This window comes from Falco peregrinus, chromosome 4 (genome assembly GCF_023634155.1).
Source record: "Falco peregrinus isolate bFalPer1 chromosome 4, bFalPer1.pri, whole genome shotgun sequence".
NCBI classification, from domain to species: domain Eukaryota; kingdom Metazoa; phylum Chordata; class Aves; order Falconiformes; family Falconidae; genus Falco; species Falco peregrinus.
The window spans coordinates 50635893-50659615 of NC_073724.1; the positions used below are offsets into that span (position 1 = coordinate 50635893).

The window sequence follows — 23723 nt, forward strand, 5'->3', positions numbered from 1 at the left end:
CAATACACTTCTGTGTAACTTCTTCAAAATTATACTTTAAGGCTAAAGATTGTTAATAACTCAGTGAAAGAAAAGTAACCACTGAAGAGATGATGAATTTCATATAAATACACTAATAGTATGGGATGAATCTCTGTATAAGATGAAGCTACATATATTCGACTCTCAAAACATTAATTCACAAATTTTCTTCACAATAGCTTTGCTTCATACTTATTTTTTCCCTGCGATGTCTATTTACCATTCAAGATCTACCAGCATTTTGTGGTAGACAACACAGAGCATAATATTGCTCATAGGTTTGTTCTTCTCTGAAAGAGACACAAAAGAGTCATATGAAAAACAGATCTATACCTGAAAGCAGAACCAAATTAGCAATCAAAGCAACTTATCCCAGTGGCATTTTTGCCTTTTTCTAAAGCCAGTACTGATGCCAAGACCAGCAGTCCAGATAAAAATCTTTGTTACAAGTCACTTACCATATTTATTGATGATACAGGACCAATGCTGTTGACATAAATGTCAACATCAATAACTGTTGGTTTTACTGTGGAGGAAAAAAAAATATGTTTAATATTATTTTGCAGAAACGATGAGTACTCACTTTAAATATTTTCTTCCCCAGTAACTGTAAGGTCTATTCTTCAGGTAGAACTACCAGGAACTATGAATTACATATTTTTCAGGAGGGCAAGGTTCTTTTCCTCCTACCCAAGAAAAATTGCTGTAAATTACAGCCTATACCACTTTATCATCATGATCGCCATTTATCTCAGTATTAAGAACAGTGGCTTACAGTCAAAACCTAAGATGACTGACAAGAAACTACAAATAATGCAGCATATCACTTTTTCCCATTGCCTCAACATGTAAGTCCTTCAGCATGTTTGTTTCACATCAAAAAATCTTTCCAGATTTTCTCATCTCATCATTCCTGAAACCATCCTAGCTTTGAGTAAAATCCCTATGAAATCCATTTAGTTAAACCTAAGCAACTCTTCTCCTTTCAGTTTAGACTCATTCTGTTCGGCCCATGTTGCCTTTGCACTGATTCATCCAAAGGTTTTTGAATTTGATTTGGTTTAGTCAATGCAACAATGCAAGTTTCTCATAAGATCTTCCATATTTTCAGACTTCCAGGACTGAATAGGCTGAATAGGCCAGGACAAGCTCTTACTAGTTTCTTTAGCTGAGGCCACTAGGATTTATCTTTCTTTTAGCGTCTTTGGTGTCAGTGTACTTGGTGAACATTATTCAGATAGCTCTTACTGGTGACGTAGCTTAGCTCTAAAATAATGCCACTCTTCCACTGAAAGGCATGTTGGTTACTTCAGTTATACTGCCCTCCTTTCAAACCCATAGCATATACATAAACCTCTAAACTGAGATCTAAACTGGTGTTTTACTTTCTCCGGTGTTAGCTGACCCAAAACTAGGTAAGTATAAATCCTGTTCTATCCTGCAGTCAAAACTGATGCAAATTTGGCCCTAGTAAGCCAACAGCTTCTGTTAAATATCTCCCTTTCTCATAGAGGCACCTTCCCCTCTCCACAATCTTCAAAGATCTCCAGAAAGCAATTCCAATCACTGAAGTCTGGGAACTATGCTGAACTTCGGATTTTTTTTTTTCACTAGTCCCCAAGTCCGCTAGAACAAATGGTAATAGGTATATCATCCACTCAAAGCTCTGAGAGCTTTTTTCGGGGAAGCTACTGAGCAGAGAAGCGATGAACAGTTAAATTCCATGGTTCTGTGGGAAGCTTATCTCAAGTGGATAACAGTTAATTTGTCTAAAGCTTAAGAAGCCATCCAGCACAAAGCTGTAGACAGAAATCTTCACATGTAAAGATGAATAATTTTTGCCCACATCCCCAAAATTTCAGACTAACAATGAGATGCCACTGAGTTTTAAAGTACCTGTAAATTTAGATGGTTCTGAAAAAAAAGGCAGGCTGCCTTGTCATGTAAGACTTTGGTATGCCATATCATTAGGAAGACTAGATCTAGTGTTGCAAAAGCAGACATTAAATTGGACACAAATAGTTGTTGAACATGAGAACCATTGTCTCTAATTCATTAAGTACCATACACTTCTTTGACTGCATATGATCAGAACATCCAGGATTATTTAAGGTCATGGTTTCAAATTGTCTGAAGTACTGGCTTATAAACTCAGATCTTCCCTTCAGCTAAAGAAAATCTGAACTCAGCTGAACAAGCACAACTGATGAATGCAACCCTAATTGTACCCAGCTAATAACTAAATAGGAGTCTAGCAGCTTCTGGTAATGAGACTTGCCTCAAAATGCAGTAATAAATGTCATTACATAGGAATTGGTAATAGCGGAGAACTACAGCTAGCTCTTTTACCGAGACAGTATACATGGAATAAAGGGCTCTGATCTTTTTAGGGCTAATGCACATATCTAGTTGGAGGTTCAACACTAAGGAGTTCTGGCGAACATTAATGGGACTAGAGTTAGTGATGCACATTGGCATACAATTGAATCTTGGTGGGATCAGGGACAAAGTTCAGGACCTGAACACAGTGCTTGGAATCCATTTTTGTTCAAACATTGCAGCTAAGTATATAAATAGATTATGAGATGATAATTTCTCCTTAATGTTCTGGGCCAAATTCTCTTCTGGTGCAAAAAAAATGAAGCATTTCTTGTTAATGCTAAAGAGAATTTGGTCTTACAATAAAGGTCTAATCTTGAAACAGAAGGAAACTTAGCAGCAGCCACTTCTTAAGTCAAATTAAATCAGAATCTAGCCTCAGATATTCCCAGTGAAATTAAAATTAAGAATAAATCAAGTAAAAAAATACAGGTAAACTATTATAGCACTGCAACAACAACAAAGACTTAAAGTTCCTTTGAAAGATATTTTATTTTCCTAGGCAGAAAATACAATTGTAATATGATTGTATGGCAAACGTGTTCAGGTTTTGAAAGAAAAGACAGAAGAATACAGTTCTTTTTACATGCGGATTCTCATGGATATAAACAGATACAAACTGGGAGAACCATCAGATATAAATTTTAAATTTTTCATCACAGAATTTTAATTCAAAATACCAACTAAAATGAGGCAAAGATTTTAAGATTACTTCATGCAGAATGCATTATGAAAGAGAAAATAACTGAGTCTTAAAGTTATTATGCCTTACTAGAAAAAACTCACCCTCTACCAGTCTTCAAAATAAACTGATTTTCATGGAAAGACATAAATTGTTACACCACCAATTCTTTCAAAGCCTGCTCAGTTTTTCTGTGTACTACATGCATTTGTGAGCACTCAGTTCATGGACTGATTTAAGCCATGCATGGAGTTGCTGGGCTGCGGATGGAGTCTTTTTTTCTTGCACTAAGTAAAAGCTCACAGTCTTGCGGATTGAACAACAAACGTGTTAATGCCTCACTAAAAGATGCCAATAAGATTACAAATAGATACTAAGTTCCAGTAGCTTTATTTATTTTGAATTTTAATTTCACTGGGAATGTCTGAGGCTAGATTCTGCTTCGACTTAAGAAGTGGCTATTTCTTCTGTTTCAAGATTTGACCTCTACTGTAAAACCAAATTCTCTTTAGTACCAGTATCGGCATCAGCCCAAAATCATTCCTAAAGAGCTGTCAGAAACTTAGAAAAATTACTGGCAGAACCATGCATATGGCACATGCACAAGAGCAACTAAAGGTTGTCAATAAATATATCAACCTTCTCAAAGTTATTTGAAATATGATTTATTACACGATAGTTAACTTTGCCTAAAAGACAATGTAAGCACATCCAAGTAACTGTGTGTTATGCTGCTACACAGTACTATCTAAGGTTAGCCAACTGCTTATCACAATCACTTCATTTTCAAACTTATTGGTTCTAATTGAGGCAGGGATTTATAAAGCCAATCAAAATATCTGCAAATAAAACTAAGGTCGCACCAATGTCTAGCTAATAGTTCCCATCTGATCCAAACTCCATGGCTTTTGAGACCGAGTGTTTATATTCCAGTCAGCCTTGTGACCATCAGATTGCAAAGACACATCCAAGTAAAATTTGTCTACAAACTTTAGACAATCCAAAAGATGCCTAGTCATCGGAGTCATGAGTTTAACGCTGCCTGCAGAGCTCACTTAAGAAGTCAGATGAACACTTAAGACATTGTAAAGTTAGGTCAGGTATGTCTGGACAGAAACAAAAGACAGAAACAGCTAGAATAATGTCCTGATTACAAATATCCATGCAGGCCAACTATAGGATTTGTGTAGTCCTGCTTTATAGATTTTCACTGTGGAAATAAATAGTACCTGAGCTTGAACGACTTTAAAATCTGTGAAGACTCTACTCTGGGACATATGCAAACTGATCACGTGTATAAACAACTCAACACATAAATCAGGAGAATTTTAAAAGACTTCTTTGGAAATGAACAAAGGCATTGTTATACAATTTCACAAGTCATGTAGGGAAAAAAATCTGCAATAAGTTCCTGACATTCTATTATGTTTCTTTACTATTTTAAATTATCCTGTCCTTTTAAAATGTCTCTTAATTTTTTATAGAACCCCACTATTCAGAATTGATGCCTATTTCATGAATGAAACTACTTTGTTTGCTTCCTACAGAAAGCTTCCTCCACATCTGAAGTCTGTCCAAATCACATTTATGTTCTTGCACAAATAATAAATATTTAGAATTATTTTTTAAAGCTTAATATTTAGAAATATTTTTATTGGAAGCTCATTTAAACTCATGAGTAGAACTAGCTGCTGAGCTCTCAGAAATTTTAAAATAGAAATAAAATTATTTTTTGTTGACAGTTAGCCTTTCTTACATTTTTCAAGCACAACTCCCAGGTCTAAATTATTCTGGTTTTACTCGAAACTGAGGTGGTAAAAATGTTATGGATCAATATACACGTTTATATAAGCAAAGCGATTAGCACTAGATTTTTAGAAAGCACGCAACCACATAACAAACACAATATGAAATCTGTTCCAGAAATACACAGTCACTTCCAACCCTGCCTAAGTTTCCACAAGACTTCCGAATGCAAAAGACTAACAAGATTGGTTCTACAGTAATGAGATATTTTTTGAAATTACTCTATAATGATATTTTACATTATCTCATTAGCACATAAATTGCTATTTTTAAATTGGGATAAATCTGTAATAAATCATTACACAGTTATCCGTAACCATAGTATTAGTGATCATACTGTTAATGTTTACTTTGTGTTAGTGATGATGAATATTAATATTTTCCTACATGACCCTATAGGCAACATCTAATTACTTGTTTGTTCCTGTAAAATAAACTGCTATGCTAACGATTCACTTCTCAGACATCATAGTGGTCAGCTAAAACTTTTAAATTTTACAACAAATTGGCACGTTTGAAGAAAGATATAGTAACAGGAAGTGGCTGAGTCACCATCCCTGGAGGTATTTTAAAGATGTGTAGATGTAGCACTTAGGGACATGGTTTAGTGGTGGACTTAGCAGTGTTAGGTTTACAGTTGGACTCAATTTTAAGTCTTTTCCAACCTAAATGATTCTATGATTCTATTCTATGATTCTGTGAAGGTATCAGTGAGGAAAATACAAAAAGACTCATTTCTCCTGCATAGAAGAGAATGGGCTTGAACAACAGATAAAAGGGCAAAGACATCCACTTGCTACAGGCAAAAAAACCCTGACAGAACTGCCATGCATATGTTTTAGGATCAAACTAGCCAAACAGGAATGAAAATGAAAATCAAAAGTATAATCAAAAATTGGGCACAAAATTGAAAGAAAGTTTGGATGACTGTAAAACCAGGATGTGAACACGGTCTTCTGAACAGGGTGTTTTACTCACATGCTAGGTTTTGTTGCTATTCTGTCCAGGAGTGTGAATGATAAAGTGTGCATAAACAGACTTCCTCAATTAACTACAAATCACTGTTATTCTTCATATCCCGCCATCATCATCAATCAACTTTTAGCACTTTTATCTTTGATTTACCTTTCCCTAATGCACAAGCTGTAATCTTTCCAGTATTACATTGTTTTGGAATGAAAACTGTAGATCTTAATGGCTAGGCTGGTCTTACAATCAATCCCTAAAGTTTCCATTTTTGTTTTAGTCATTCATAGGAGGGGGGAGTTCCTATGTGATATCATAAGACCGAACAATAATAGAATTTGTTCCTGTGAAGTCTAGCAAGCTAGCAACTAAGGTCTGGATAAATAATAGCAGTCACAAGAAAACCACACAATTGCAAAAAAGAGCAATGGTATTTTAAAATAATATGTGCCGAAGGTTTTCCTTGTTTAAGATGACAAAGTAATTTACTAGTTTGTGCCACAACCTCAAAATGGCAACTGCAGCACTTTACAAACACTCCCTTCAGAACCCTCTTTAATTTAAAAAAAAGGCTTCTAAATATAATTTTATACTTGGAGGACCCAGCATAGTCTAGGTAATTGCAGAAGGAAGGATAGAGAAGAAAAGGATTTTCTTGTGTAATTAATACCTCAGACTTTTCCTGACTCTCACCTAACTTTCAGTCAGTGGCCTCCTGAAAGTCTGTATGCTGTACTCCCAGTCTCCTCTCAGCTTTCTTGGATGAAGTTACAGAAAAGAGAAAATAAGAACTAGCAGCTGCTACATATAGTTTTGGGTCTGACAGTTTAGATGAAGAGTTTGGCAAACATTTACTGTCAACCTAACTTTCCTACCTACAATGCCATTCAAGAAAAATACTCAGTCTGAGTTTGTATCAAGCCATTTCAGCAAGTAATCACTGTCAGGAAATAAAACTCTGAAAGAAGAGTTGTCTCTGTAAATGAATTATTTATATTGAGAAAGAGAAGGTTGTAATGTAAGGGGCCTTGCTGTTACACTCAAGTAAAATGCCTCTCCAACACAAAACCATTACATCTTTGTCAGCTCAACAGACAACGTGCAAGACATAAGTATTGCAAAGATACAAGCAGCTCATTACAAATGACACAAAAGAGCAGTTTCATCTGCAAAGAACTGTAATACTTGGGTTAAATTATGAGATTAGTTTCAGAAAAACAAAGTGTTTGAGTACTGGAATATCTCTATATATTAAGGTACTATAAGCTTCGAATTAAAGCATTGCTTTCCAGAATTTGATTTAAATTAGTTGTTCTAAGAAAATTGAAACAAAAAAGAAAAAAGAAACCTTTTAAATAATCGAAAAAAATGGAACCACATTCTTTTTTTTTTTTTTATACAGAAAATATAAATTTGAGGGCTTCAGTGTTACTGTATTGGAATATTTTTTCTACATATTCTTTTAGTATGACACATTAAGAGTTTTACCTGAGAGAAGGATGAATAAAACTTAGGAGTTTCCCCTGATAGTTCAGAATCTGTGAACCGAACCAGGTCAGAAACCAAAGTCAGATATTCTCTTTTACTCAGCTCCATGGTTAAGCAATTAGAAAAGCAGAACATAGGCATGAAAAAACTCACTGCCAATAGCCTATCCTAATGAGAAATGTTCCCACGCTCGATTTTGAAAGAGCTTATGTTTGATTCACTACACCAGCACCAGATAAGGATTAGGTGCAACCAATTTATTTATGTCATGTTCTAAATCTCAGACATGGATCGCAGTTTTCAAAATCTAAAATGGGGACTTTGGAGTGGTGATAGAGTAGTTTACTCCTCACTTATGAGCCTTGCTATTAACATTCTAGAAATGTTCATGGCAAAGTCTGCAGAAGAAAGCATTGATGACTGAAGGTGCTAGAGAATTAGAACTCCTGCAGACAATCAAGAAATCCCTTCTGCCCTCCCACCTAGAACACAGATTGTTCTTATTTGCATTGAATAGCAACCCTTTCCTCAGGAATATTCCCTCCTCGCATAGGTATGTTAATACATAATGCATGGGAGATGACTGGCACTAAATTAGTCTTCATCTTTACTGTCTTACTCATGGAAATAGAGAGTGAGTGGATTTCCAGTCTGCTGGCTGAATCAGAACAAAAGTTTTCTGAAATAAAGACAATCTACTTTCCCCCAAAAAAAGAGAAAGGCAAGTATCAGTAAGAAATTAAAACATTTCCAATTTTTTTTCTTGGGAGCTTTTTCAGCTCATGAACTCTCACCATATCCAGCCCTGTTTCCTAGCTGAGTCTCAGCCACAGCACTCCACATCCTCACCAATGGGTTACTGAAGTTTCTTCTTTCATATTATTACCCCTAAATTAGACTAATCTCCACAATCTTCTGCAGCACCCAATACTACAGAAGGTGGATCCAGAGCTATGGCTTTCCTCTCCTGAGTGCTGCCATAATACGAACAGAATTTACTCCCTCTCCCCTTCCCGTTGTGTACTAACTTTACACACTGGTTAGCTCACCAGGTACAACTGTCCCTAATCAACCCCTAAGTGACAACCGCCTCTCTCACTACTTCCTGTTTAAGGTGCCTGACCCTGTCTCTTGTAGGCTAGCACAAAGAAAAGGCTTACAGCAGTAAGTAGTAATTTGACCTTGCATGACAGTTTACATCTTTCTCTGCACTATGATCTGGGAAATATTTTGATCTGTGAAGCAATAAGTAAATCTCTGTCACATATATGGGGAAACCTTGCTGGAGTAATTTAAAGAGTATCAGGTGTGGCAATCAGCAGCTAGCAAAAACAACCTGATGGTCACAGTGGTGATAGCCTGTGGTGCGTTTCAGGGTTAGTTTCTGTGTGGTGTGCTAGGAGGGCAGGTCAGACAGAAGAAAGGTTGTGATATGGCTTCAGAACACAAGGTTTTCATTAGGATTGTGCTTGAAAATGCACATCTTTAAAAAGCAACTGAAGAAAAGTTGTGCCCACTCACCCAACAGACCTGCTCCTTGCATACACTGAGAAACCATGTAAATGAGTTACGGAGAGAACTTTAAGCTGCTTAAAAAGAGAAATGCTGTTAAACGCTACCAAGCCAGCACAGTAAAGCATGTCAGATAGAACTTAGTCTTCTGTTTGCCAGCAGAAACAAGCCCACTTATTTCTACCAGCTATGCTTGCACAAACCTACTCAAGGTACTGAGAGCTACACAGCTGTTAGTGAGACTGCTCTCATATTCAGACATTTAGGTAATGGTTATAAAGGTACTTGGGGAGCAAGGAAAACCACCTTGACTCTTAAGACAGCTAGAACTGGTGGAGTCAGAAGATATACAGGCAGGCATCAAATGAGGGGGTGTATGTCTGTCTGTCTGTGCACATATATACACATATAAGCATATATACTTAAATATTTCAAAGAGAATTTATTTGGGCTTATAAAAACACAATAAATACAAGGGGCAACTAGAGACTGTAAGAATCAAATAAATTTAGAGGATCCAAGAGGAATCCAAGAGTTACTGCAGGATAATCAAACAAGGAGGGAAAAAGAAGGCATTAGTGGTAAAAGTGCAATTCAGAGCCTTCCTAATATAATGACACATTTGAGAAACAGAACATGCAAACTTGCAATACATATTATCTTACTACTCTTTTCTGTCCTTTCAGTGAATATCAGTAAAAACAGTATTATTCATGCTTGTTCAGTCTCTCCCATAATGCTCTTTCCTCAAGTCTGATTTGATGTCAGCTTGACTTTTTTTTAAATTAAGAATTAATTAATTAATTAAGATTTAATTAAGAAGGTAGGCAGCTTAGAAACTAGGTGCTAGAAAGTATAGGAAAAATAGATGACCACAATAAACTACCACATTAGTACAAAAATTCTATTATATTAAATATGGAATTTGGCCTTTTCCGTTCTGGCTGACAACTACAAGAACTGTCAGCTAAAAAACTTGCTGTCAGCTAAGTAAGTCTGAGCACAGCAAGTTGTACCTTGTAACTTTCTATTCCTTGATTTGGGTTTTTATCTTATTTTAGCTTTATTTCTAATATTTATGATCATACTCCACATTCAATTTCCCTAGGTAGTTTGAGTACACTAGTGTAGTTCCTTCTAGTTGGCTTTTAGCTCCAGCCTCTGAAATAGAAATTAACTGAAAGTATTAAACTGTCTGACAGATTATAAATAACTGCAAAGATCATTGGTACAGTCTGAAATGCAAGGAAAAAACTTTGGGGGTTTTTTTCTATGATTTTTAAGGCATTTTTTAAAATTGCTAAAACAGAAATTGATCGCTTTCCTAGCACCACTTTTTCACATTGGGAACACGATGGGGAAAGGTAGTGGACAGCAGTTGCCTGTTTGTACCCAGTAAGTGTGTGTAACTCCTTGTTCTAATCCTGCTGTGTTCTGGGAAAAGTATTTTAGCTGGAGAAAAGAGCATGTACTCACAAGAAGACTGGACAGCACCTGGTCAGACTGCAGGATGTGTATTTCAGAATGTCCTTTACAGTGAAATTAGAATGTTGAGATAACGGACTGATTGTTAGAGATGCTCAAGGAAGAGTTTTGTCCTCTAAAAATTACTGGTGAAATAAAATGTTTTCTTTCTCATTAGCAGGTTGAGATAAAGAGGAAAGCTTGGAGTCCAGCTTAGCTCATGAACTAATCTTGACATTACTATTGCCTTGTTGGCACTGAAATTTTGGCCCACATTAGTTATTGGTTCTTAATGTACAAGAGGAAAAAAAGATCTTTCTTTTGAGGTAAGCAAACCAGCTACATACCGAAAGGCAGCTCTTAAGATTTACTGCTTTTCATGCTCCAAATGAGTACTGCAGCTAAGCCTGGTCTAGGATGAGATTTTTTCCCTCCCACTACTAATGGCACGTTTCAGAAACCTCTCACATACTGACCTTTTTGATGGGTAAGGTGACTTTTACAATGAAAGAAAAAAGATTGCTTATTATCTTCCACATGTAAAGCTCACTCAGGGAATGTGTTTGGCAAAACTTTCACTTTGAAAGAAGACACTTACAAACTTTCATTTAAGGCAACCTACATTCCATATGAAAATAAGCACAAAACAATGTGGGGTTATAAAGGTAGGATTTATTTTCCAGGACTTCATTGTGGACTAAGCTGTCCATCAAGGAAGGTGAGAGGGAGGGTTTCATCAAAGTAAACTGCCTTTGAAGGAAATATGTTTTGTCATGTGTTGTAGTGGTTTGCTTCATTAATTTTATAGGTTTTGTTTAAAATTGGAACTTAAATTTTAAATCAATTAATCAAAAGCAAAGCAATGGCAAAAAAATGGGTTATTAACATAACCTAAATAAGACTGAGATTTTTCTAGCTGTAATTATCATCATTCTACACTGTTGATTTACCTATTATTTCTGTTCGCATTTTATTAATAAAGAGGAAGTAAAATTTCAGGGCCAGAACTTAGTCTTATGAAACATCAGGACTGAAACCAGTGTGACAAGGAGAGAAAAAAAAAAAAAAAAAAATCACTCTTGCAGGGTAGTAAATTTCACTGCACATAGAAAATGTTGCATATCCGTTGAACAGGTCTTTGCTTCAAAGGACTTTGAAACAAACTCCTGAGTACCTGTCTATGGAAGAGATTTTAAGACCTTCATAGTTCAGAAGAGGTTTACTAGTTCTCTGGGACTAGTTATTTATACCATGCAAAAAACCTAATTCTCAGCCCTATTATTGTAGCTGGCAAAAAATAGTTGGAAAAGATGCTTTCTCTCTGTAAAACACTTATTTTTGATCTAAATCAGTATACCCATATAAGCTGTTCAGTGTGAGGTGCTTTCTGTTCTTTCTTTCTTTCCTTTTTTTTGTCTCCCCCCGCCCCTCCCAATTCCACAAAGCATGTATGTTCTGTGGTATAATGGAAAACTGCCAGATGCCACTGTTAAAATGAAAACCCTCACAAGCTGTGATATTTATGGAGACAAGAACTCTGCCAACTGTGTGGCCACAGGGAATGCAGTCAGACATTCCCCTGCTGGTAGAACACTGCTTTCTTTCCAAAGACCAAAGGCCCCTTTTAGCTAGACAGGTCCTGTTAAGGTGTCACATTGCTGATAGCCTTCACAGAGTAACTATTTTGCCTAATACTTAGGTGGTTTGATCCACTCTTTGATAATCCTGGATTGGAACCTTGCAGGTGGTGCCTATACTGCTGAGTGTAGACTAAGCATGTGATTTAACAGACAGCCATTTACATGAAAGCCTAAGCAAAGTATAGGCCAGCATAAGGAAAAAAGAAAGGAAAGAGCAAATCCTGACCTTACATCTTAGCACTGACCTACATGCTTTTTGCAGTGGTTTAGGGTGAGATGGGCAGGGGAGGAGGGACTGTAGCTGAGTGTCTGTTCACAGGAGTTCATTCACTGATGGCTATACTTCTCACCCAGAGGCGATGTGATTACTGAAGAACTCAGTGCCCGTAGTATGGCAAGTGGACACTCAGAATATGCCTGTACAGTGCCAGGTAGTACCTGGACATACCCGAGCTAGGCAAAACGTCAACTGCCTGGGGAGGGATGAAAGACCACAGAAAAATCACAGCTGGAGCTAGCATGCACTTCCACACCTTCTATCTGCCACAGTCTTCTCCTCTACCCCATGGCCTCTGGCTTGCAAAAGTCTGTTCCCAAGTAATCTAAAAACTGCAATCCTAACCTTTGAGACTGCAAAGTAGTCAGTATTTTCCTAGGCTTTTCTGACTGCATGCAGAAAGACCATTTCTTCAGGAGCATTGCTTAAGTTATCCACTGTTAGAAATAGTGGCCTTGTAATAAAGCATTGGAAAACTGAGTGAAAAGTAATGTGGCATGAAACAGTGAGTATCCCCTGTCCTGTGGGACAGCCAATTTGCTTACAGGCAGCACTGCACAAATGTAAAGGACCTAATGAACATCTGACTGCATGTTAGTCCTGGATTAACCCTCATCATCTTTTATTGGCTGCACTTCTGCTTGATTCTGAGAGTTACTTCTCTCTTCCTCCACTGGTTCATTCCATGCGTTCTGTAAATTCCAAAACGTGCATTCTTTTACTGTATGCTCTATGTTACCTCATCCACTACTTTTTTCCCCTAGTCCTTTAACTGATATATATTACGCTTTAATTGATTTGTATTAATACTGAGACCTTCAGGGCAAAAACACAGTTCAGTTGCCAGGACAAGTCAGCCATCTAGTTTGGAGGATAACCTTCTCCCAGATGGAAAGGGAGATGTGCTTCTGTGCAACACAACAGCCAGCAGTTCAGAAAAATTAGATATAATGCCTGATTCTCTAACATTCCCTTCATGTTCTCCTTGACAAATGCAGCAGCTCCTCAGCTTCAAAAGGGCAATGTTATTTATCTGCATCAAAGGTAGGAGAGGAGGGAAGAGGGACCAGGGAAGGAAGCAGAGGTGAACTAACTTCTCTGGTGTCTGAACAACACTCAGCTCAAGTTCTGAAATAGCCAGATTCCTATCAAGGAGAAAAATGGCTTAGGACTGAGATGCTTGATAGAAATAGATAGACATAGTTGAGAACTGTAAAATCTCTGTTTGGTATGATATATGGAGGTGCTGTGTAATTTAACTCCTTTCTCTAAAACAGGATTTAGAAAAGTCTGTGGAGACACAAAAGGAATTATTTTGGTAACAATGATTTTCCACTGCTGTAATATATGTCTGACCTCTACTGAATTTATGGCAACTGACATGGGGGCTTTGAATGATTATTTTGCCCCTCATAGGCATAACATAATTTACTCTGCCTTAAGTCAGTGACCTGAGGACACAGTGTACAAAGTAAAATAAAAAATTTGTTTGAGAATGTTGATATGGGTGGAGAAGTGCTTTAATGCACTTCTCCACCAGATATTAAAGATCAGCTAAATATGATGTGACAAACTAAGAGACAGATAAATGTCACTCTGTGTTAAAAACAGACACATCTATCAAATACAATCTTTGTAAATACTATGGAAAATCAAAGTAATAGCTATGAAAAACATGAACATCCAAAACTTTCTTTCATACCACAGCATGGGTGCTGGTTTTTTTTCCTGGAACTGTTGTATTAATGTATAGCTGTGAGACACACTAATAATTGTAATGGTAAATGCATACAGATGGCTCTTACTTCCCTCTAAAATGACCCAAAGGGATCACGTAGGAAGTATATCAATACATGTGCCATCAGTAAACGCTAGTTTCACTTATAATCAGTAGTAGGAATTCTCCCTTTAATATCTGCAAAAATTTAGGAAAAGTAAATTATATTAGGTGGATGTTTTGAGCATTCCCCATTCCCAGTTCATTCTGAAGTATATGCAAGGTGCAGCAAATAAATGACAAATTGTGATTTCTGTCTTACAAAGGTGCTGTGAACAAACTGAACAGCTGTTGTGCTATAGCCACTCTGATCTAAGAATGCAAACAAGGTAAACAGGGCACAACCAGAGACAGTAAACACAACCTCATTACACAAATTCAAAAAAAAAGAAAGGAAAATAGCTCAAAATGGTTATATGCAGGTATCTACTGGGTCTTACCTAAATGTCATACCTATATGTAGTAGTATTTCCCACAAGACACTTCCATTCTATCAGATTTCTTTTGGACATAAGATGTCTGCTGGTTTGGGGAAGAAAATCTCTTAGAGTTGCCCTATACACAGGCAAATCCTACACAAGCAAACCCTAGTGCCTTCTTCTCAGCACCAAGGAACATAACTTTTGTGATCATATTTTGAAGGGAGTAGATGCACATTCTTCTCTTGCTGTGTCCTACTTTTGTTTTTAGTACGTTGGGTTTTTTTAATCGCTTCTCATAGTATGAGTTTTTCATATGCGTGGATTGGATGACAAAAGAGGTAAGTATGTTACTAACTATACCAAAAGCCTGGTGAATACTTCAGAGCTAGTCCTGCCATATGTCTACACAAACTCTGTACAAGCTAACCAATGTTTAGCACCTTAAATTACCACCTCATCTCCCCACAAGAATTAGCATTTTGTAAATATTGACTTGGAAATGAACTTGAGCCAAAAAAACTTAAGCTCCACTTTCCCAGACATTTGTGCACACTAACCAAAATATAACATGATGTCTTTCCTACCCATAGATGTTTCTCCTCACTTGTGCAGAAAGGAGTACTTACTTCCAATATCTGGCCGTAGCTTTTTGTCATATTCTCTCAACAGCTTGTTTAGTATGAGAGTCACATCTGTGTCTTGTGTTCTTGGAGCTAAAACCCATTTTTGGTTAGCTGTTCCATCTTCATATTCATCCTCTTCAACCTTTCTAGAACTGCAATAACAAATCAAACAAATAGATGTTACATTACATAACTAAAATCTGAATTTACATTCAGGGTAAATCTCAACACTCATCTGAAGAAGTTTTAGATATCTTTCTTGGCTTTGCATCTACCTAGCCTTAGGCTGTTTTTGCAACAGGATGTTCCCATTAACAGTTTTTGAGTATCTGTGGATGGGTCATGATTCAGAATTGTTTAGAAATTGTCTTCTACCAGTCTCTCAAAAAATTACACTCTGAGAGTTAATACAACCATCAGAGTAGTATTTTATAGCCCATATTTTAACCAACCTATCCTGACTAGTTAGTTTACAATATAGTTTTACAAAGAACGAACATCTGCAGTATTAATACACCAGACAACTGATTCGTCTCTTGCACAAAGGCTAATAAGAGTATTAAAAATTCAGACCTTTTAATACTTCCTGATCATTTTATCCTATTAATAAATTATTATATTCTCAGTGCCTGAATTTCTGAGTTTAATGTATTACAAGGCTTAGAATTAAGAACTTGCTCCTTGAATTTAAGATGGATTATCACAAGCACACAAATACACTGTGTGTGTAATCTGAATTTCCCTGCAGTTCTAATGGCGTTTTTGAAAAAAGCAGTACTACACCGAGTTGCAACTTCTTTCCTTCTTAGGTGGATTATTTTTATTTTTAAGAGCATGCTAATACAAATGTGGTGAAACTAAAGTTTGGCCAGAAATCACAGCTAGAGCTATTTTCACTCAAGCCTAATTTCATTTGTGCAGGTTTTTGTGCACAAACAGTAAAATGTTGATTTGAAGATATGTCTTTTGGTATCTTAGAAACCAAATCTGTTTGACGTCTCTCACTGGAGAAACTCTATGACAGTTAAACTGAGATGAAGTTATCAGGAGAAAAGATAACCTCAGTGGTAGACCCTACAGCAGCAACCATGTGTTGCTTCGACCTGCAGTTGCCCTTCTGCTACGATATAATTTTGCAACCTTTTTACACAAATGGTCAAGGTGCAAAGCAATGGAGAATCAGAGGCATGAGCCTTGCTTATTCATGGGAGTGCTACACACATCAGAGCAACCTCCTTTCTCTCTCTCCCTCTCCTTGTCTCCGTAATGACACTAGTGTCTTTTAAAATGTCTCAGATGTCCAGAAGACTTGATAGACACTCTATAGTAACAGGGGAAAAAAAATGAATACAAGCATAAAAATTTAATCACAGAGCATCATCAACCCTCATCATTGTTTATAGACCACCATTCAAGCATTTAATGAAACTTTTAATTGAAACTGCTGTACAGCCAATATGCCCCTAAGGATTAGCCGTGTATCACTTGACGTGACCTCATAAACTGTGCATGTTCTAGGTACATTTTCTATATAAAAATTATTTTGAAACCTAGCCCATGAGGATTTTCTACAGAGAGAGCTCATATAACCAAGTTACAAATGTAGAGAAAACATCAGGGGAAATTTTGAATAGACGACTATTCCTTCTCTGATAGTGAGTTGTATTTTTTAAAAACTTGAGCGTTAAAAAAATCCTAAGAGAACTTGGCAGGGGGGTGCAGGGTGTGGGTGGGGTAGTGTTCTCCCTCAGATTCATACAAGCCCTATGTTTCAATACAGCAATTACTAAACCATTCTCAAAGGAGGCACCCTCTCCAAACACACATGGTTGAGATTTCAGAGCTGAAATGCTGCAGCGGTGCCGAGCTGTCGACAGGAAAGGAGCACAAATCATACGTCTTTTTCTGCTGCACACACCATAACTTTACTGGAGGCATTTAGACTGCATGTGGAAATAAGAACTGCGTTCAGGTAGGATCATGATTCCCATTTCAGGGAGCTGCTTTTTTAAAACAGTCACTAACAAGACTCTAAGCACTGGCAGACCTTTTAAACCCCCTTACTCTAGCAGCTTGGTTCCTAGAAAGTACCTCCAAACCATGTAAATTCCTACCTCCCTTCCAGATCAAGGCTGGGGCTGGGAGAGGTTTCACAGTGGATCAGACTAATACCCTAGGCATTTTTCAAGGTGTTTTGTTTTCTTAAGGGTTTGTTATTTCATTTCCCTTGCTTGCCTCTGCACCATAAAACTCCTTGAAGGCACTTGAGGTTATGTTTTCACCTGTAGCCTTACTGGTGACTGCCAATGCCCAGCATATTCCTGCTATCCACAGAAACGTGCTCAGGGTGATGGCAGGCCGTTCTCAAATTGGGGAGGAAGAAAGGCTGCACACCTTCCCCAGATTCCTCAGGGGTCACTAGTTTTGATCCTGTGAGGCAGTGCACAAACTGCAAAGGAGGAAGGCTGGAAAACCCTGAGAGGATGTGGGGAAAGGGTTTATTTCATGCAACACGCGTCCGGGACTTGCCCTGAGGGCTGGCATGAAGCAGCCTCTAGTTCCCGCGGGGATCTGGGAAAGGGAGATGCCACTCGGGTGTGGGGCAGGCTGTCGAGAAGGAGAACATGGTCAATAAATTGGGAAGGGAAGGGCAGGGAAGGGAAGGGCCGGGCCTCTGAGCACTCCTGCACCCCAGTTTGTGGCAGATCCTACGGGGTGGGCTGAGGTGACCCCTTTGCCTGGGTTATGTATTGGGGGCCCTTCCTAGCACCCTGGACAAGGCGCGGAGCCGAAGGCGAGCCTAACACAAACGGTCACGGCTGCCGCTGCCCGCTGTCCCGCTCCGGCCCCTCACCGCCCGCCGTTGTCGGAGCCCCGCCGGGAGGACCCCTCCCGCCCCCGCGGCGGCGGCCGGCGGCCCACCGGCCCGGTCCGCCACACGCGGCCCTCCCGGCCCCCTCCGCGGCGCTTAACGTCTGCCGGGCCGAGGGCCAGGCGGTCAACGGTAGCCGCCACCGGCCCCCCGCCTCGGGCAGCGGGGCACCCCCGGCACCCCCCGCCGGTCCCGGCGGCTGCCCTCTCCCTACTTAGGCCGACCCCATCGGCGCAGCCCCCGGCGGTGGGGCGCGGAGGGAAGCCGGGGCTGCCGGCCGCTCCGCGCCACGTGTGAGGGGAGCCCGGGCAGCGCCAGCCGCCGTCCCGCCGGGTGCCGGGCTCTGGCGGCCGCGGAGCGGGAAAACTTTCTGCCAGGCCGGCTCGGGGCAGAGCCCTGGCGGGCCACCTCCGGCTTCACACGGGGCCGGCAGGGACAAGCAGCGGGGCCGCCGAGCCGGCAGCGGGGCTTCAGCTGTCCGAGGAGCCCGGCGGGTCCTGGCGACAGAGTCGGGGAAGCCGCGTTTGGGAATAAAGCCCCAGCACGGCGCAGGGGAGGCGGGGAAGAGCCCGCTGTTCTTCCCGGGCGCCGAGTGTCTCGCAAACTCCGGCGAGCGGGACTCCAGCCCGCAAGCCCTGGTGCGAGGAGAGAGGGTGGGGGGAGGCGAAGGGGTGCAGACTTACCAGGCGTGAAACACTGAGAGGAGGAAGAAAACCGGCAGGAGCTTAGCGGACATGATCTGGGCAGCGCTGGCCAGGTGAGAGGTGCGGCAGGATGAAGGAAATGTTGCAGGATGTTCACATGAAAGGGAGAATGAGGCAATGAGGTGAAGCTCTTAGCCTCTCTTCCTCTGTATTCTCAGCTTTATACCCTGAAGAAAATACCCCCTTTCACACCGCTCCAGGAAGGGAGGGGGCAGGAGAGAGGAGGGGAAAGAAAAAAAAAAAAAAGAAGTGGGACGCGGGGGAAATCCCCAGCAGAGAGGCTGCCAGGGCCAGGTATCAATCAGGCTCCACGGGCTGACAGGTGTTCGGCGGGCACCGAGCTGCGGCGCTTCCCCTGCCTGGCAATCAGTCGCCGGGAGCAGCGGCGCGGCCTCTCCCGCTCCCCCGGCTGGCGCTGGCCGTGCCCCCCGGGCTGTGCACAGCGCGGCGGAGCCTGGGCCCCGCCGGGCCGCGGGAGCCGCGGGGCGGGGTGGGCCGGGCCGGGCGGAGGGCGGGCTGGGGCGGGGGAGAAGGGGCGCACCTCGCCCCCGCCCGCGGAGCGCCTGGCCGGCGGCCAGCCCCGCAGCGCGGCTCCGGAGCGCTGCCGGGGGCCGCCCCGCACCGGGGAGCGGCTCGTCCCCGCTGCCTGCCCAACAGGTACCCGCCCCGCCGGCACGGGGGGAGCCGGGAAGCGAACCCTCCCCCCGCCCCGGCGGCCGCACACACACACACACACGCACACGCACGCACACGGGAGAGGGGGAGCCGCAAACTCGCCAGCCGCAGCCAGCCGGCAGCGGGGATTTCTCCCCGCCATCACTAGCCCGATGCCCCCGAGGAGGCGGCTCCGAGGGGCCTGCGGCGCCTGGCGGCAGCATCCCCCCGCTGTTTTTGCGTGGCCCCCACCCCCGAACCCCACACTCACTTGCCGAGCGGGCCCCCCAGGGCGCCGGAGGTGCTCCCTTCAGGCGGAGGGAGAGGGGTCGGCGCTGCTTTTGGTCTCGGAGTGGCGGGAACCACGAGCATCCCGATGTACATATAGACGCAGATCCATGCAATCGGTGCGGCTACAGAGAGGGACCTACAGAACTGTCTTCCACAGACAGACAAACATACACAACGCAGCGTGTTTGTATATGCCTCTTTATCTAGCTGGATCTATGTAGAAGCTTGCATGCGCTGTGCGAGAGCATGGATACACATAGATACGCTTAAGATACGTCTGTAAAATGTATATACACCGAGAAGAGAGATGCGGTAGACCGATGTACACGGATTTATGTGTATATTGGAAATTTTACAATAAACGAGGAATTTATGCCGTGAGAACTCAGAAATGTGACAGCAGCCAAGTGTATTCAGGGCAAAAGTAGTCTGGGTTTCGGTATCATGTGTCTTGCTACTCCACTGAGAACAGCATAGGTGTGATATTTACCGACTTCAATTCTTTCCAGGTGTGTGGAGCTTTGCATCAGGGTAATAAGAACGTTCTTCTTTGCTTTCGGAATGGGAAATGACAGAATTTCACTTACATGATGGTAATCTGGAAACGAAAAGCTCTGCTCGAGGTGCAACGAGTGATCAGAAATCTCGGAAGCATAAATCTTTGCTTCCTCCTGCCTTACACATAATTTCCAAGTTCTGGGGGAGTTGTTTTTAATTATGAGATTACATTGAAAAAGAATAAAGAAAAAAATGCTGCTGGAAGATGCAATCTTGCTTTCAGAATAATTCCTACATGATGCCTAGAAGAGCTAGCTGAAGAGAGTTCTGTTACAGAAGTTATTTATTGAAGGAAGGAGACAGCTTAGGGAAAATCCGTCGTGAGCCAGGCAATTAATTCCCAGTCATGCACTTTAGAATTTTTCTTTTTTTCAACCTAAACGTCTCTACTAGCTTCAACAGCAGTTCTTTCGTGTTGACTTTGGCTAATTGCAGTTACTGTGAATTGCTAATAATCACTTGCTACAAGACCGGTGCGTCTTTCCGTCGCCAGCAGAGAAGGGCAGGTGGACCCCAGACCGACCGCTGCTGCTTTGAGAAAACGGCAAAGGCGACGGAAGGGACGGCAGGAGCTCGGGGGCTGCCCGGTTAGGCAGCACGCCGAGCCGCTGATAACTTTGCGGAAACACGGCGCTGCGGGGCGGCCGCCGCCCCGCAGCAACGGGGGTTGGGCTCCCGCCGGTGCCGGTGGGTCCCGGCGGCGCTGGGCTCGGCGCTGCCGCCGGCACCGCTGCACGGCAGCTCGCTGCGGCCACCAGCGCTGTCAGGCACCCGAAGGTGTTCTGAAGGCTGGTGCTTATGGAAACATCACCCAGGGCTCCGCGGTCGCGGTACCCACGCCTCGGCTGGCAGTGCCTGCGCGTTTGGAACAGAGGGGGTTTCGCCGTCGCCGGCCACCCCCGCGCTGGCCACATAGAGACAAATGCATGTGTTCACACACACTCCATTGGAATAAATAAAAGCCTAGCCCGGCAGAGCAAACCGTTGGGGAGTGCTGCGGAGGTGGCTGCCGCCCCGGCCGGCTCGGCTCGGCTCTGCTCTGCCGGCAGCGGCTTGGGGCGGGGGGCGACCGGGGGACGGCAGGGGCTGCCTTCCCCTCTGCCACCGCCTGGGTACCGCGGCAGAAGTACCCGGAGGAGAGACGCACCAGCAGCGAGTTGCAAAGAGAGAGAGCGAGCCCGCGTCCTGCGCCGCCTGCCCGGCCGGGGAGCCGAGCTCTGGGCGACGCTGCGCCGCAGGGACCCCCAGCCCCCGCCTCTTGATCGGGGGCGGCTTCCCCGCAGGCGGCGGCTCCGCCTCTTTCCCCCGCCGCCGGCACCGCCTGCCGCGGCGGCGGGATCCTCTGGCGGCGGCTGCGGGAAGCGCGGCTGGCCGGGACCGGGACCGGGACCGGGACGGCTGCCCCCCAGCCCGCCTGCAGCCGGCGGCAGCGCGCTGGGTTAACCCCTGTTCGGTGACCGTGTGCTGTTACCGGCGCTGTGTGTGGTCACCGAGCTGCCCAGCCCTCCGGGAGAGCCCTCGGTATGAGACTGGCTCCCCTCTTCCCTTTGGTGTGACAGCAAGCCCAAGGCTCGAGTGGAGTTTCATGGGTCAGTAATTACTGCCTCCTCCTCAAGCTGTAAGGAAAAAGAAAAGGTGATGTTTAAGACTTTCTGTTGTCCTCGGTGGGCTATATGTTAATGCCAAAGGAATACTTTAGCACCGCTCTTTATTACACCTCATCCCTCGGTCATTTCTCCATCCCTGCTTTCTTCATATACCTATATGCTTTTCTCTTTTAATCACACTTTCCGACTTTGCGGAGCCTTTTCAAATTGTGTATTCAGGTAAGGGTTGTGATATACGATATATATATATGTATGATATATATCTTATATGTAATCTTTATCATACCCTGTATATATGATTTAATGACAGTAAAATGTTTATATTCTCTAGCACAATAAAATGGATCCATATTTTAACTTACTTCTCGCATTTTCGCGGAGGGTGACTATCTTTTCAACCTGAGGGATGCCGAAGTGAGACCTTTGTAGTATTTCTTGCACAAGGGGGGAAGTAAGAGCCTCCAAAAGCAGCTGTGCAGGGAGCTGGTTAGTCTAAGTAAGGGGGGAATACAGAAGGAGGGAATGGGGCTCACATATCAAGTGTCTCACTTGCTAGACCTGGGTGCCCCCTTTCTAGCACTGAACAGGTTCCTGAAATCAGGCACGTGAACTTTGCTGTGATTAAATGTTGAAGGAGAGCCCTCACTGGTGGCTTTCCTGGCATCCCAGTGGCTGAGGCTGCCACCTGCACCACGAGCAGCACAGGAGGGCACCGGGGCTGTTCTGAGACAAACAGGGAAGGGGCTGAAACCTGTCTCCTACAGCTCCTGGAGTCCTCCAGCTGGACGCTTGTTAGATATTTATCTGAGACTACAGACAGTTTATTCTGGCTGAAGGTCTCTGTCGCTGGAAGCATTTTGCTTTGTACAAATAATTAAATCTGCCTTTAGGTAGGAAGTTGAATTTCAGAGGTCCAGACACTTTCTGTGTGCCCTCAGCTCTGTCCTTCTGCACGGGGCTCACCACCCTCTTTGGCCCACGGGCAACATATGGAGAAGAGAATGCCTCCTGATATTGCTGTGCTGCAGCTCTTCAGAAGCTTTGCATGCACTTGCTGGCAGAAGCACGCCCATCAAGGGTGGGCAGGCCTGGACTCTGGGTCCAGATGACCCCTGAGGAGTTGTTTTGAGGATGTCAGTAACACCAGTCTGCAGTGAATGAAGAACTGAGCCCAGATCCACTGAGGCCAAGACTGCTGTGAGTGGCTGGTTCCAGTGGTTTTTTATCATATATGTGACAAGTTATGTGGTATTTTTTTGTTCTATGTGTAGCAGATCAAATTTTCCCACCTACAAATGCAACCTACCATTGTCGGTCCAGTGCACTGCAATCTATTGATATTTCTCAAAAACTCTCCAAATTCATCTGACTGAAATGAGTTGGTAACTTCAATCAACATTTCTGATTTCCATTTCACTTTGGTTTTAGCCAGGGCCAATATAAAGAGCAATTTTAAGACATGATGACTGTGAGGAGTGATAATTGCTTTTGAGGATGGCAATGAAAGGCAAATAATGCAGTACAGAATGGGACACTTACACTTGGATCTATATTAGTGGTAAACTTAGGAAGATCCTTCAGAAGTCCTTTGGGCTTCATAAAATCTAACTTCCATTCTTTCTGCCTTTCTCAAAATTGAACAAATGCCCATAACAAAATAATGGAAGATGTAAAAACTGGTAAGGTGAAGATGTCATCTGAGATTGTTACCATGTGATAGCCATATTTAAATGTTTGTAGTGACATAAAAACATACAGAAAGCCAGAAAGAATTTGAGCAGTTTGATCAATCACTCCTTTAGAACACTTCAGGTTCCTCTGAACATTTCAGTGTCAATTCCAATCTGAGGAGCAAGGGTGTTGGGGAAAATACATCCTTATTACAAAGAACATTATCTCCAGACTTAAAAAAAACATAGCCTTGCAAGTGCTACATTCATCTTATCTGCATAAACTGAATAGCAAAGCAGTTTAACTCAG

General features: G+C 42.5%; 1 protein-coding gene across 1 annotated transcript; it reads right to left on the minus strand.

The window, feature by feature from the left end:
• Positions 1 to 293: 293 nt before the first annotated feature.
• Positions 294 to 19276, minus strand: LOC129784304 (gamma-aminobutyric acid receptor subunit gamma-3-like). Its single transcript, XM_055802000.1, has 4 exons — positions 18613 to 19276; positions 15061 to 15209; positions 480 to 547; positions 294 to 311 (listed from the first exon to the last, which is right to left on the minus strand). The coding sequence occupies exons 1-4, from the start codon at positions 18663 to 18665 to the stop codon at positions 294 to 296; spliced, it is 288 nt and encodes a 95-aa protein (XP_055657975.1). The 5' UTR covers positions 18666 to 19276.
• Positions 19277 to 23723: the final 4447 nt, after the last annotated feature.